Source organism: Argopecten irradians, chromosome 7 (assembly GCF_041381155.1).
Source record: "Argopecten irradians isolate NY chromosome 7, Ai_NY, whole genome shotgun sequence".
In the NCBI taxonomy this organism is placed as follows: Eukaryota; Metazoa; Mollusca; class Bivalvia; order Pectinida; family Pectinidae; genus Argopecten; species Argopecten irradians.
Genome location: NC_091140.1, coordinates 33,237,153 through 33,251,914, shown reverse-complemented (window position 1 = coordinate 33,251,914; position 14,762 = coordinate 33,237,153). Strand labels below are relative to the sequence as shown.

General features: G+C 38.0%; 1 protein-coding gene across 1 annotated transcript in view; it reads left to right on the top strand.

The window, feature by feature from the left end:
• The window catches only part of LOC138328202 (uncharacterized), a 30,134-nt gene that overhangs the window by 3,546 nt on the left and 11,826 nt on the right, over nucleotides 1-14,762 (top strand). The window contains exons 2-12 of the mRNA XM_069274889.1: nucleotides 1,200-1,299; nucleotides 2,150-2,291; nucleotides 3,909-4,154; nucleotides 5,419-6,781; nucleotides 7,471-7,646; nucleotides 8,120-8,249; nucleotides 8,985-9,291; nucleotides 10,548-10,646; nucleotides 12,035-12,154; nucleotides 12,652-12,834; nucleotides 13,894-13,999. Of these exons, the coding sequence (XP_069130990.1) occupies nucleotides 1,222-1,299; nucleotides 2,150-2,291; nucleotides 3,909-4,154; nucleotides 5,419-6,781; nucleotides 7,471-7,646; nucleotides 8,120-8,249; nucleotides 8,985-9,291; nucleotides 10,548-10,646; nucleotides 12,035-12,154; nucleotides 12,652-12,834; nucleotides 13,894-13,999 (2,950 nt within the window). The 5' untranslated portion in view covers nucleotides 1,200-1,221. The remainder of the gene's footprint in view (nucleotides 1-1,199; nucleotides 1,300-2,149; nucleotides 2,292-3,908; nucleotides 4,155-5,418; nucleotides 6,782-7,470; nucleotides 7,647-8,119; nucleotides 8,250-8,984; nucleotides 9,292-10,547; nucleotides 10,647-12,034; nucleotides 12,155-12,651; nucleotides 12,835-13,893; nucleotides 14,000-14,762) is intronic.

Here is a 14,762-nt window from a genome sequence, read left to right as displayed (position 1 = left end):
GTCTCATATAATTGTTAAGTGTAATTTAGATTGTTTAATGTTATGAAAAATTGGAGGGGGTCATTTCACCATGGTATTTTGACCCCCCTCCCTCCCATAGTATATATATGATTTTAGTGTATCTTTAGGAAGTTAAATGTGAATTAAAAAGATATAATTGGCGCAGGGAGGGGGTCATTTTACCATGGCCATGGTATTTTGACCCCTCCTCCATTAATTTTCTCTTCTAAAATGAAGTTTTCAAAGTCATAGCTTTTTTTAAATTAACATTTAGTATTCACTGAAATCATAATATGTATGATTTTATTGTATCTTAAGGCAGTTAAAGGTGAATTAAAAAGACATAATTGGCGTGGGAATGGGGGGGGGGGGTTGGGGGGGGGGGGGTCATTTCACCATGGCCATGGTATTTTGACACCCCCCACCCCCATTTCTCTTCCAAAATGAAGTTCTCAAAGTCATAGTATTTTGCAAATAACATTTAATATTCACTGAAATCATAGTATATATGATTTTATTGTATCTTAAGGCAGTTCAATGTGAATTAAAAAGATATAATTGGCATGGGGAGGGGGGTCATTTTACCATGGCCATGGTATTTTGACCCCCTGGCCCCCACCCCCATTTCTCTTCTAGAATGAAATTCTCAAAGTCTTATTTTTTTTAAATTAACATTTAATATTCACTGAAATCATAAGAAATATGATTTTATTGTATCTTAAGGCAGTTAAAGGTGAATTAGAAAGACATAATTGGCGTGGGGATGGGGGGGGGTCATTTCACCATGGCCAAAAACAAAAAAAAACAAAAAAAAATAGAAAAAAATGCCTTCCACATGCTAGCCATAGGTCTAAGTCATTCCAAATTTGGAGTCTATCATAAATGAGAAGAAAAAATCATGTTTTCAAGTGTTATAGTAACTTTTAAAAGGAATTGGCACCCAACTAAATGACCCATGGTGGTGGTATTTGGAAGGGTCTTGTATGTCTTTGAGGGCAAAGACTTCGAGAAAGGAGGGAGAATTGTAGCATGATTTGACTGGGTCGATCATCAGTGACCAGGTAGCTCAGTCAGTACAGCACTCGGCTAGTGTTCGGAGGGTCCCGGGTTTGAATTCCGGTCTGGCCGCTACATTTTCTCCTATCTTATTTCAGTTTTAAGTACATGTTTTATTGTATAATATTCTGTTGTTTATGCAGACTCCTGTTGGTGAGCCTATACATGATGACTTCACTACAAGAGATATTGACAGACATAGCCCTGGGTGTTATTGACAGGCTTGGGGTACTTGTTATCAAGGTAACAGTATAATCAATATACAATGTACTCTATAGCAGATTACCAGTATATATCATAACTGGGTCAAAATATTTGCGATTTTAACTAAAAGAGGATGAAAAAAAAAGATGAAAATGAAATTAAAAGTGTTTTAAAACTGTTTTAATTTCACTATAAGCTAGGGTATATAGTGTCAGTCCAGAACAAATGGAAAAATGATCATTATATCTCTCATTAATTTTTCAATATGGATAGAAGAAACACCGAAAACTGTAGGTTAGTCAAAATAATTGACAATTTGATGCCCAGAAGGGATAAAATGTTCATGATCATAGCTATGTCCCTCAAAGTTGTAAAATATCTCATATGTGTACAACAGTATATCCATTCAAAGAAATATACATCCCTGTAAATCATCAAAATTTTAATTAATAATTTGCTCATATGCAGGCTGATTGTATCTTATAACTTTTTTTAAAGTAATAAATCATTTAAAAGGAAATTACAGAGTAACAATGAATATAAAACCTGTATTTAAAGAAATAATCTGACTTTGTGATTCTAAGGGAGACAACTACCTTGTTATAACAGTATGTGCACTTATGCTCATGGCACCTATTGTATAAATCTATAATTACAGTTAAATGTGCTTGCTCTAACAACTATTCCTGTATGAATACTATTAAAAAGCATAGCCTTCTTAATCTGACAATTGATTAGGGTCTTAAAGTACCAGCCAAGCCAATATCAACACAAATTGACCTGTGTATAAAGACCACTTTACTATAAAACTCCATTTTTCTTTGTTTCTTGATTGGTCTTTATAGACAGGTTTCACTGTACACATAGAATTTGTATTGTGAATTTTTAGGATCTACACTCCTCTGTCACTAAAGATACAGTGGTGAATTGGGTAGAAGTGGTAACCGATGAAGAGGTTAAAGATGATGTTTGTCACTTTCACCACCCAGTATCCTCTGTGGCTATTGCTGTCCTCTGTGACAGTGTACAAGGTAAGTCTCAAACTCCTCCTCAACTTCTCCCTTTACCTCTTTCTCGACTCCCTCCCCCTTCTTTTCCTCCTCCACCCTCCTCACCGGCTCCTCCTCCTCTGCTGCTTCCAACTAATTCTAGCGTTCCTCTTTCTCCTCTTGCTTACCAGGTATTCTCCTCCTCCTCCTCCTCCTCCTCCTCCTCCTCCTCCTCCTCCTCCTCTCTCCTCCTCCTCCTCCTCCTCCTCCTCCTCCTCCTCCTCCTCCTCCTCCTCCTCCTCCTCCTCCTCCTCCTCCTCCTCCTCCCTCCTCCTCCTCCTCCTCCTCCTCCCCTCCTCCTCTCCTTCTCCTCCTCCTCCTCCTCCCTCCTCCTCCTCCTCCTCCTCCTCCTCCTCCTCCTCCTCCTCCTCCTCCTCCTCCTCCTCCTCCTCCTCCTCCTCCTCCTCCTTGTCTCCTCCTCCTCCTCCCCTCCTCCTCCCTCTCCTCCTCCTCCTCCTCCTCCTCCTCCTCCTCCTCCTCCTCCCTCCTCCTCCTCCTCCTCCTCCTCCTCCTCCTCCTCCTCCTCCTCCTCCTCCTCCTCCTCCTCCTCCTCCTCCTCCTCCTCCTCCTCCTCCTCCTCTCCTCCTCCTCCTCCTCCTCCTCCTCCTCCTCCACCTCCTCCTCCTCCTCCTCCTCCTCCTCCTCCTCCTCCTCCTCCTCCTCCTCCTTCTCCAGTGTCTCCTCCTCCTTCTCCTCCTCCTCCTCCTCCTCCTCCTCCTCCTCCTCCTCCTCCTCCTCCTTCTCCTCCTCCTTCTCCTCCTCCTTCTTGTCCTCCTCCTCCTTCTCTCCCTCCTCCTCCTCCTCTCCTCCTCCTCCTCCTCCTCCTCCTCCCTCCTCCTCTCCTCCTCCTCCTCCTCCTCCTCCTCCTCCTCCTCCTCCTCCTCCTTCTCCTCCTCCTCCTCCTCCTCCTCCTCCTCCTCCTCCTCCAGTGTCTCCTCCTCCTCCTCCTCCTCCTCCTCCTCCTCCTCCTCCTCCTCCTCTTCCTCCTCCTCCTCCTCTCCTCCTCCTCCTCCTCCTCCTCCTCCTCCTCCTCCTCCTCCTCCTCCTCCTCCTCCTCCTCCTCCTCCCGTCCTCCTCCTCCTCCTCCTTCTTTTCCTCCTCTCCATCCTCACCCTCCTCCTTCACACCCTCCTCATCTACCTCCTCCTCTACCTCTCCTTCCTCCTTTTCGTCCTCTTCATCCTCATTCTCATCCTCCTCCTCTGCCTCCTTTTCCTCCTCTTCCTTTGCCTTTTACTCCTCCTCCTCTTCCAACTAATTTTCCCAGCATTCCTCGTTCTCCTTCTCCTTATTCTGCTCCTCATCTATCTGTGTATTTTGATCTTCTTCTAATTTGTCATTACAAACTGAGACTATGGATAAATACATTAGATGAAAAACATTAATTAATAAACATAATAACATAATAAGTATATTATTTAATTTTCAATATACTATGAATATTTAGGTAGATATGATAGATAAATGTTGAATATCCTTGTGATGGAATTAAAATACGAAAAAAAAAGAAATCTGCAATTTCTAGCGCTTTCGCAGCTATCGCTGCTCTTCAGGAAATGAATGATAATTTAGGTAATATATATATTTATTTGCTATTAGATCAGATGGAGCAGATCCAAAGAAGTGTATTGAAACATAAACTTGGCCAGAGAGTATTGGAGGTTAGCCTTATAGGCCTACCAGCTGGTCTGTTACTACTGAATGACCAGGACCACACAGAGGATTCCCTGGAGCTTTTCTTTGAGAGTCCTCGGAATGGTGGAGCGGAGGACTGTGTACAGTCGGTGATCCACCACAAGTCTGGTATAACTGTAATAAGGTTCTTCTCAAGCTCACTACCCACAGGTAAAGTACTAAATGATGTACATGTAGGGTTCTGCAGGGTTCAGTAGGGTTAAAAATCAAACATAACTGTAAATCATATATTTATTTTAGCGCTTTACAAACTGTCTATTAAGCGCTTATTCATGTACATACACCGCTAAATTTAAGATATTTTGGTACTTCTAGTATTTGAGCCATTAAATTGCGCTAATATCTAATAAATCATAATTTGCAGTTTTCTGCATATCTACTAAAACTTGACGGCACTTATATGTATATACAAAAATGTATATTAATACATTTAAAGTCAATTATGTAACTAGATTGGTCAGGGTTTTTGCTAGGCCTTCGTTTGTAGGGTTTAATTGGTAGAAGGACCCATGGCCATTCCCAATTGAAAAATAGCACTGTATTTTCCCAAATGCAGTTAACATTTGTCCAATTGTGGTAAAAAAACATAAATCCCGCAAATGATGGGAAAAGTTATGACAATAATATTAATATCTTGTAAAAGATGAAGGTATTTCGCAAAGATCGTATATTTTTGCAAGAACTTTTCAAAATTGGAAAAAAAAATCAAAGTTACACTTTTGATATTTTCTCAATTTTGAAAAACAACAATGATATTTTGCTTCAGTGTCCTTTTCCCAAAATAGCTGACAAAAACCCTGTTGGTAGATTATTCATCCCTGGGTTTAGCTAGCTGGGTAAAGAGTTAGCCTCAATCTTCTCCTGTTATGCACTTATTTGAGATGGCATGCAAACTCAACTATGCCTATAAGGTTAACACAGGGGTATGTAGGAGAATATCAACTTCTAACATATGCATAAGATGGATTTGTTTTTGGAGAAAAATGATTGGAAACCCTAATATAAAAGGAGAGGGGTATATCAGGACAGTATTCCGTCTTTGCATATTACAGAATTAGCTCTGTTGCGGGTTCAGGTATCAATTAATACGACTTTATTTTGTGGGCGCATTTCACATCATTTTCTCTGAAAAGTATGAAGTTACACTCGTCAATACTAATGATACTAATCATAATCAATACCTATCCACAAGGGTAAGAAATACAGAATATCGCCAATACATACCTGGTGCATTGTATTTGTATACTTTTAAACTTAGGGTGTCTTGAGTTAAGATTTCACTCAGTTTAAACATTAGGCTGTTTTCAATTAAAACACGGAATTTGATGAAATCATATTCATCTGTATACTAAACAAAAAGTATCTGTTGAATTATGGAGAATTAATGATTTATGTGCTTAAATCTGAATTTCAGCTGTGGAAAACATCCTCATGAAAGGTCGTCAATCTGGACACATCCTCAACAAAAAACCTCTCAGCGTTGTGCCTTACTACCCAGTGTTCCATGACACGATCCTGAACCAGCTGGGCAGCAATGGGTTGATGGCAACAAAAAATGAAAGCATGGACACACTCTCTGATGAAGATGAAGAAGATAGACAGGATTCAAATCAAAATGGTAAACAAGATAATCCGGCACTGATAACATTTTCATCTGACGAGGAAGATGATCTTTCAGACGTTACGAAACCTGGGGGTTTTGAAAATAGTATCTCCAAAAGTGAAACAGGTAAAGGTCAAGTTCAAAATGAAAAAGGCCAAGGTCAAAAACTTCAATCGGAAGTTGATGAAGGTCAAACGTGTCAAATTAAACAGGAACAAGGTCAAACACATTCGAATGAAAGTGAGATGTTGACAAAAAGTCCTTTTAGTACTGATAAAGTTCAAGGCCATGCATTTCCAACTGAAAGTTACAGTTCACCAGAGCCTATGAAAATTGATAACCATCAAGCTGATGAATCAGGAGGGAATTTGACCTTTATTGGCAGTGATTTCATACCTCCTACAAAGCCAAATAAGGAGCAGCCACAAATCAAAAATGATTGGAGTATTCAGTCTGCTGATGAACCAGGTCCTTGTTTGTCCGAGACAAAAAATATACGTTTACATTGCAAATACAAGTTAATCCTGCTGAAAATTTCAGGTTTTGGACGGAAATTCAAAAATGTTGTGATTGACTTGAATTTAGATAAAGAACAGGTTAGTATAACAGGAACCAAAGAAGATATTAGTAGAGTTACAGAGGAAATGCTTGAGAAGTTAAAGGGGATACATCAATATGATCTCAAAGTTCCCAGTGAAGTAGCTGTTTTACTGGAACATGAAATGCGAAGCCCTGATTTCACAAAGCAGGCATTGATTGGTGATAAAATCTATGCCTATGTGACATGTGTAGCGAAAGAAAGCAATGTCAGAGGCTATGCTTTCCAGAGGGATCATACAAAGAGGGCTGTGGACAAAATGGTGTCACTGGTGAAGAGCTTGGATGTTCCTTACAAAGAATGCCACTTCAAATATCTTGCTGGTCCTGCTTGGCAGAATCTTGTCCAGAAATGGGAACGACTAAACCTTGTCAGAATTAAAGTCATGAAAGGTGATAAAAACATCAGAATATTTACAGTTACATCATCACCATCAGATGTTGTCCTAGACATTAAAAGAGAACTGGACAAGTTCAGTGATGTCACTGGGAAACCGATCTCTGTGGATGGAGGCAAGGGGATGATGTTCCGCTACTGTCTGCAGGATAGGTTGAAGCAGATGGAGAGCGATGTCAGGTAAGTGATTGTCGTGACATCATGGATCATCCCAAGATTATTTGCATATTGCAGAGTTATCTGCCCTTGTAGGTAGGTATTTACGAGCGTAACTTCATACTTTTCAGAGAAACATCACACATTGATACCTTCACACAAGGGAGGTAACTTTGTGAGATGCAAAGACGGAATAGAGGCACTAAACAACAACCTGACAGATGTATGGATGACATTCTAGATCATAGAAATTACAGCACATGCTCATGTCTTGGGTTCAATGCAATGATAAGCTGGTATAATGGCAAATCGTAAAAGTTTTTCGTACAATTAGCTACATGTACTGTAGCTTAATTTGAAGAAATATTTTGTAAATTATAGCTGCAATGACAAGCTAGTTATAGTGCTTCAAGTTAAGTTAATGATAAATTGATAATTTGAAGTTTTATTAGAAGATATGGCAGTATGGATTTTGAAGGCTGTGGATTGTGCTACTTTTGAACAAGTTCTTCATACCAATAGCCACTGCAGCTTAATTTGAAGAATTATATGTACTTTGTAGCTGCAGTGACAAGCTAGTTTTTTTAGGTAATATGGCATTATGGATTTTGAAGGTTGTTGATTGTGCTACTTTTGGATAAATCATATAAAAAAGATGTGTAATTCTGATTCAGAGGAATGCTTTTAATTAATTAATTTTTTTTAATTTTTAGACATGATGGTGGTCAGTTGGATCATGAGTACAAGGGGGGCATTTATCTAGTCACAGTACAAGGCAGTCCTAGCCTTGTAAAGAAAACAGAAGGTCAGGTACAAAGCCTTACAAACAGTATTTGGGAAGGCAGTGTGGATCTTAGCAGACTAGAGGGAAAAGCAAGACCACTCACAGGTGATGAAATAATTTTATTTTTACCCCAACTCTAAATTTATTAACTAATGCAGATAAAAATTATTAAGCACATGCATCTGGCTAATCTCTGTAACTGCCAAGTAATGCTCATCTCACTCATACCTTGTCAGTATTTATATCTCTTTATACTTTATGCGAGATCAAACATCCAAGATGGTGACCATCGTTCCTCCATTGGTGTAGACTTCAGATGAATCCAGAGGCAGACATTTTGTAGCATTTTAATTTTGTCGTTGTTATCATTTTGATGACGAGACAAGGTGTGAGACACAATGTAACTCAGATAGATCAGTAGGAAAGCATTTAGTGTTATCTGGAATTTTAATGTTTGTTCCATCTCAAGTTCTGTTCCATTCTATCAAGATTACATTTTGAGGTGGGAGAGGTGGAGTGAGCATTTTTGTCTTAAACCTTTCTAGTTTCGTTGTCATAATAGTACTGGTTTTTTATAGCGGATGAGAAGGCAGTAATGATAGAGGGCATTTCATCAAGGAAGGGTAAAGACTTCCTAAAACAATTCAGCATTAGACATTCCTGTGTCATTCTATTCAACCCCATTTCTGGAACCAGACAGGGCCCCAGGTAAGATCTAGTGGTTGATATGAATTCATTTTTGTTCTAACTAAAGGAAGGCAGAAAATGTGGTTCTTCTAAGTTCCTATTTCATTTGTTATCCCCAGTACACCGTGTATATGGTTATATTATACAAAGTGATGAACATTTATTTACTTGTACCTCTAGAAATACAAAGTACGTTTATATATAACGGTATGCCAAAAATAAATGTACGATAAAGTATATTCAACACAAGTTAAAGGTTAATAGCATATGACGTTTCTCATTTATCAAATTGATATTTAATTTAAATGTTAATTTCAAAGTCAGTTTTACTTAATTAGTAATGTTCTTTTCATATCTTAATATTTATTAATATTTAATAATCAAGTGATTGAACTAATGCATTAATATAATAGAAGACTTGAATCACTCCTAAAGTTCAAAGGCCAAACAAATTCTGTCGAACAAACATATACAGCCATTATTATGTGATGTCACTTGTTCCCCACTTTCAAATTATTAATGAGGAAGCATGCAAAGGTTCATAAATAATAATCTCTATAATATCTAAATCATCACATTGTTTATTTTCTCTTGATAAGTTCAATGTTTTCAAAATTTTCAACCTCCTTTTTATTTTTTCCAAGCACATGTATATACATGTGGTTTACATTGATATGCTGTATATATATGTCCTGATAGAAAATATCAGCTGTGTTTCTATATTGAAATTATTATGATTTAATTTTTCAAATTTAGGTATGAAGAGCCTAGAGGTATGGCACGCTCAGCTTCCATGCCAGTCCTAGATCCTTCTAACACTCCACGTAACAAACATTCCGCCACAGGAAGGACAGGTCAGCCACGAGGTCAACATACCCCACACCAGCCCAGACATCAGACTAGAGAGTCCAAAGGGCAAGGAGGCAGAGACAGCCATGGTCGTAGAGATTCTGAGGATATTTCTATACCAAGAAAGCCTGCACGATATCCCAGAATGACAAAGTCTATACAAGTCGGAAGATGTACAATCACAGTTAAGAAGGGAAGCATCACAGAAGAAGGGGTATGTTTATGTTTAAAAATGTTTTTAGCTCACCTGGCCCGAAGGGCCGGTGAGCTTATGCCATGGCGCGGCGTCCGTCGTCCGTCGTCCGTCCGTCCGTCCGTCTGTCTGTCCGTCAACATTTCCTTTAAATCGCTACTAGTCATAGAGTTCTGCATGGATTGTGACCAAATTTGGCCACAAACATCCTTGGGGGAAGGGGAACAGAACTTGTATAAATTTTGGCTCTGAGCCCCTGGGGGCAGGAGGGGCGGGGCCCAATAGGGGAAATAAAGGTAAATCCTATAAATCGCTACTAGTCATAGAGTTCTGCATGGATTGTAACCAAATTTGGCCACAAGCATCCTTGGGGGAAGGGGAACAGAACTTGTATAAATTTTGGCTCTGACCCCCCGGGGGCAGGAGGGGCGGGGCCCAATAGGGGAAATAAAGGTAAATCCTATAAATCGCTACTTGTCCTAGAGTTCTGCATGGATTGTAACCAAATTTAGCCACAAACATCCTTGGGGGAAGGGGAACAGAACTTGTATAAATTTTGGCTCTGAGCCCCTGGGGGCAGGAGGGGCGGGGCCCAATAGGGGAAATAAAGGTAAATCCTATAAATCGCTACTTGTCATAGAGTTCTGCATGGATTGTAACCAAATTTGGCCACAAGCATCCTTGGGGGAAGGGGAACAGAACTTGTATAAATTTTGGCTCTGAGCCTCCGGGGGCAGGAGGGGCGGGGCCCAATAGGGGAAATAAAGGTAAATCCTATAAATCGCTACTTGTCCTAGAGTTCTGCATGGATTGTGACCAAATTTGGCCACAAACATCCTTGGGAGAAGGGGAACAGAACTTGTATAAATTTTGGCTCTGACCCCCTGGGGGCAGGAGGGGCGGGGCCCAATAGGGGAAATAAAGGTAAATCCTATAAATCGCTACTAGTCATAGAGTTCTGCATGGATTATAACCAAATTTGGCCACAAACATCCTTGGGGGAAGGGGAACAGAGCTTGTATAAATTTTGGCTCTGACCCCCAGGGGGCAGGAATGGTGGGGCCCAATAGGGGAATTAGAGGTAAATATTCAAATTTCTTCAGAAAATAAACAATGAACCTGTATCCAGAATATTACTAGGCATTACAAACCAGGTGAGCGATACAGGCCCTCTGGGCCTCTTGTTTATCAAATGTTGTATCGGTCCAATTTTAAACCTTGCAATTGATGATAAACTTAAAACTTATTACCGGTAACCTTTCCTCTATCCATTGTAGGCTTGCATGCTGGTTAGTGTATTAGGAGAATCCAGGAATTTAACAGAAAGCTTCATTTCCAAAAAGTTCCTACAACTTGGAGGTCCACAGTTAGAGAAGGTAATTATCATATACATGTAATGATGAAGAAATTATTTGCAGAATAAAATATTAAACTCATTCAATATATATATGTTCATTTTCAAATCTGGTATTAATGTTTAATAATGAAACAATAAAATTCTTTCATTGCGCAATTATAACACCGGAATTATTTATTAAAGATATTTTAAATCTTAAATTTTCAACTTAAATTGGGCAGGAATTATCATTTGTTATACAATTACATGTATTGTATAAAAATTTTGTTATATGTTTTAAAACATTTTGAATAACTTGCATAACATAACATGATTTATAAATAAGATGAAAAAATGATATATATTAACTCTGCATATATAGGTGAAAACAGCTTTTTATGAAGTTGAACTTCAAATTTTGTGAAAAAAAATTGATATCCATAATCCTGCTATTGTGTTATGGAAAACATTAGAATTTTATATGATACATTGTATCTTTTTAGTGCGAGTGTACTACTATTGTCAGAAGTCAGTGTCTTATAGCGTTTAATAGATTTCACCATGATTAAGTGACACCAAACTTTTAAAAACATATATTAAGACATACTTGTCAGCGATAATCTACTATAAATTAACAACAGTGAAATTTCACAGTGCTAAACGCATTTGTTTTGTGTAAACTTCAAGCGGTGTATCATACAAACTCTTGCATCGTTCACGTTATTCTAAGCATCTGATCGACTTTGGAAACTTCAGAAACAATACAATGCAATTCAGGTTTATATAGTCAATAAAAGAAAGTGACGAAACAGATTACTTTTAGTACCGGCCACATATTTAATTTATCATCCTAGGTCCTCGGTGTACATTGCACCATCGTTTACTAAACCCTCTGACCATGCATAGACCGCATTTGCTGCAGTTCTAATTAACATTTATAAAATTACACAGCTTTGTATGAGAGAAACAGAATAAAAAAAACACATTATAAAATATCAGTCTGAGCTCTAGATCTAATGTACCCCAGAAACGCATTCAAGTATGACACAGGTAAGTCACTATGCGCACGTGCACGGAGACTGGACGGTGTTCTAGCTGACGACTATTTGGAACATCGAAACAAATTTATCGTATCAATATCAATATGATAATAAACACACTTTTATGTAACAAAAAACTTCAAAGTAATTTCACATTTAAAGTTCTGATGAAGTAAAGGAAAGTATTTATTACAATGCACCAAGGGTGTAAACCATCACCTTGCAATAGTCCCAATGATAATGAGCGAAAGTGCTATGTACACCTGTTGCAGAGGATGATTTCATAGAGGAAATTAAGGTTAGGAAATGTTTAGCGAGCACTTTATGTCTAACAGACATATTTCTAGTTTATTCTTTAAATGAAATATTTGTTGACTTTAATTTTTAGTCCTTCAGAAAGGCTGATGACGGAAGAAGTGTAGTTTTCACCCAAAGTTCTGGAGCTCTTCTGTGTCAACATGTCTGTCACATGGTACTGCGTCGGTGGCGTGTCGATCAGAAACCTAGGGTAGATAACTCTTTCCTCCTTATTTTGTTCTTAATTAACAATTTAAATGATTAATTAACTAAGCTAAATATCAACGAAAAATCTGATCAAGTTTTTTTATTAGTGTATATAGGCATCTCAAAATATTTTAAGTCTACAACAAAATCGAAAGTATATACCTAGTAAGAGAATGTTAATTTTTCTTAATATTTAATATCTATCACATAATCTGCCTGATATTCAGTGATTTTGCCTGTGTAATATGTTAGCATATGTCAGTAATGTTATATGACTTAGAGCAATTTTCATTGACTGGAAATTCATTGTGATGTACGTCATGACAGAAACAATAAAATGATGTGACACTTCATTCAAGAATTCAAGGATGAATGGCGGCATCCACTGAACACATGTTGACGTGAGATTCTTTGAAATGTATGTTGTTGTAGTTGTGTGATAAAAAGTTAACAAAGTTAATTTAAGATCCTATATATATGCTTCTATTTTATAACTTCCAGCTGCAGAATGAGATACAATCAACACTACAAGAGATTTTTGCTGAGGCAAGAAAACTCAGAGCTGCAACGATCGCCTTCCCTGCTGTTGGAACAGGGAGACTCCTGGAGTATCCTGCATCATTCATTGCGGAGTGTTTGGTGACGGCGGCTGTTACAGCTTGTAAACAGGGCACCAGTCTGACAGTAAGGAATTTTGGGTTGTAGTTGTTACGATATATAACATAAGTTGATGATAAATCTTCATTTGGATTGCGTATATCATGGTAGTATGAATGCAGTTGGCAACAAATATATATTCTATCAGAGCTCCATAAATGAACATGTTCCTTGCCATTTCAATTCATACTACCATATATATACATGTATAAGCAGTCAAAATGAGGATCAATTCTCCACTTACATCCTTTTTATAATTTTAGACAGATCAAAGCTGGTAACTACATGTATGTACATGTATGGTTGCCGTGGTTGATAGCTAGGCTATAAATAAATAGCGTTCAATGAAGCTAAATGCATATGCCATAATCAGACATTACAAAAACAAAGAAGAGAAAGACGTAAAAATATATGATTGTATTGGTACCTATTTGTGGGCTGGAGATTACATTTCATTTTTCTGGGTAGAAACATTTGTAGCTATATTTGACTAAATACATACTCATGTAACATTATAGCTAACAATTTACAGTACTGACATGTTGAAAAAAAGGTGAAGTTGATTTTGACTATTTGATTTCAAAATCATTTATAGAGGCTTCAAAGCACCAATGGAAGATTCTACATAGCAAACATTTAATTGGATACAGTACCATAGTACCCTATTATCCTTCCACCATAATATTGGGGGTATGTTTAATGAGTATGTTGTCACCACTTCCCAGCTATTGGGTCCTGTCCTGTTTTGTCCCTGATTCCTAGCTCTCAAACGTCCCCATGGAATATATGGAAGCAGAACCATTTAATGTTTATAATTACCACTATGCATTCCTAATTTCATCGAAATCAGAGCTTAGGAACAGGCTATATTTCATGAGTTAGACTTGTAGATGTAACCCTATTTTCACAAGAGGAAAGGTAGAGCCCCTGGAGAAAAATCACAGGTGGTCAGCCTATAGGCTGTACAATATTTGCTCTAATACATTGTAGCCTCAACTTCTCATCCTCTTTAGAGAGTTTAAGGAAGAATTTCAGATGTCTAAATGACTAAATGACTAAAACATTTTTTCTTTATTTTTTTTTTAGAATGTGGTGCTTGTTATTTATGATGAACAACATCTTGATGTTTTCCTCAAGCAGCTTGAATGGGAGGAAGGTCAAAGTAGTACCTTACAACAACATCAGGCTCAGGGTATGTATATAGGCAAATATGTATTAGTTCTGTGTCATCGAAAACACTTTACTAGTCTTGTGATATCTTTCTTCGAACCACAAACCTCACTATTCCGTCTTTGCAAAATTTTTATATTACATAGTTAGCTCCTTTGCAGGTTCCTGGTGTCCATTTTGACATCATTATTTTGTGGTCGCAATTTATGTAATGTTCTCCAAAAAGCATATGACATTACGCTCACAAACACATGACATCACAATCAATACCTATCCCCAAGGGCAGATAACTCTTGTGATTTACAAAATTGATACAGAATACACTTTTTGCATTTTTGTTCCACCAATCATATCCATAGGTCTAATGACCTGACTACAGCTTGACATACTTTCTTTGTTATTAAAGGATTTGTGCAGTCAAAAATGATAATTTCAGTTTATGCTGGAAATGGCTTTATTAGCACGTGTAGAAACCTCTCCGTACCGCACGCGACCGGAATAACCCGTAAGCCGTCGATATCAGGTCAAATTTTCTGACCACCTGATTTTGCATATTTTCTAGCTCTAAGCCGTATGACATCATAATAGTCCGTGGCTTATAGCTGTACTACATATGTATAACTGATGTGCTATCACTTATATCGACGGTCACAGGAAAAGCCGATCAACGATTTTTTATGATTACTTTTGAGTGAAGTTAATCTTACAATAACTTTGACTTGAATGTAAATAACTAAAGGAGTAAAATTTGATGTTTCAAATACTCTAATTTATGCTCTAATAGC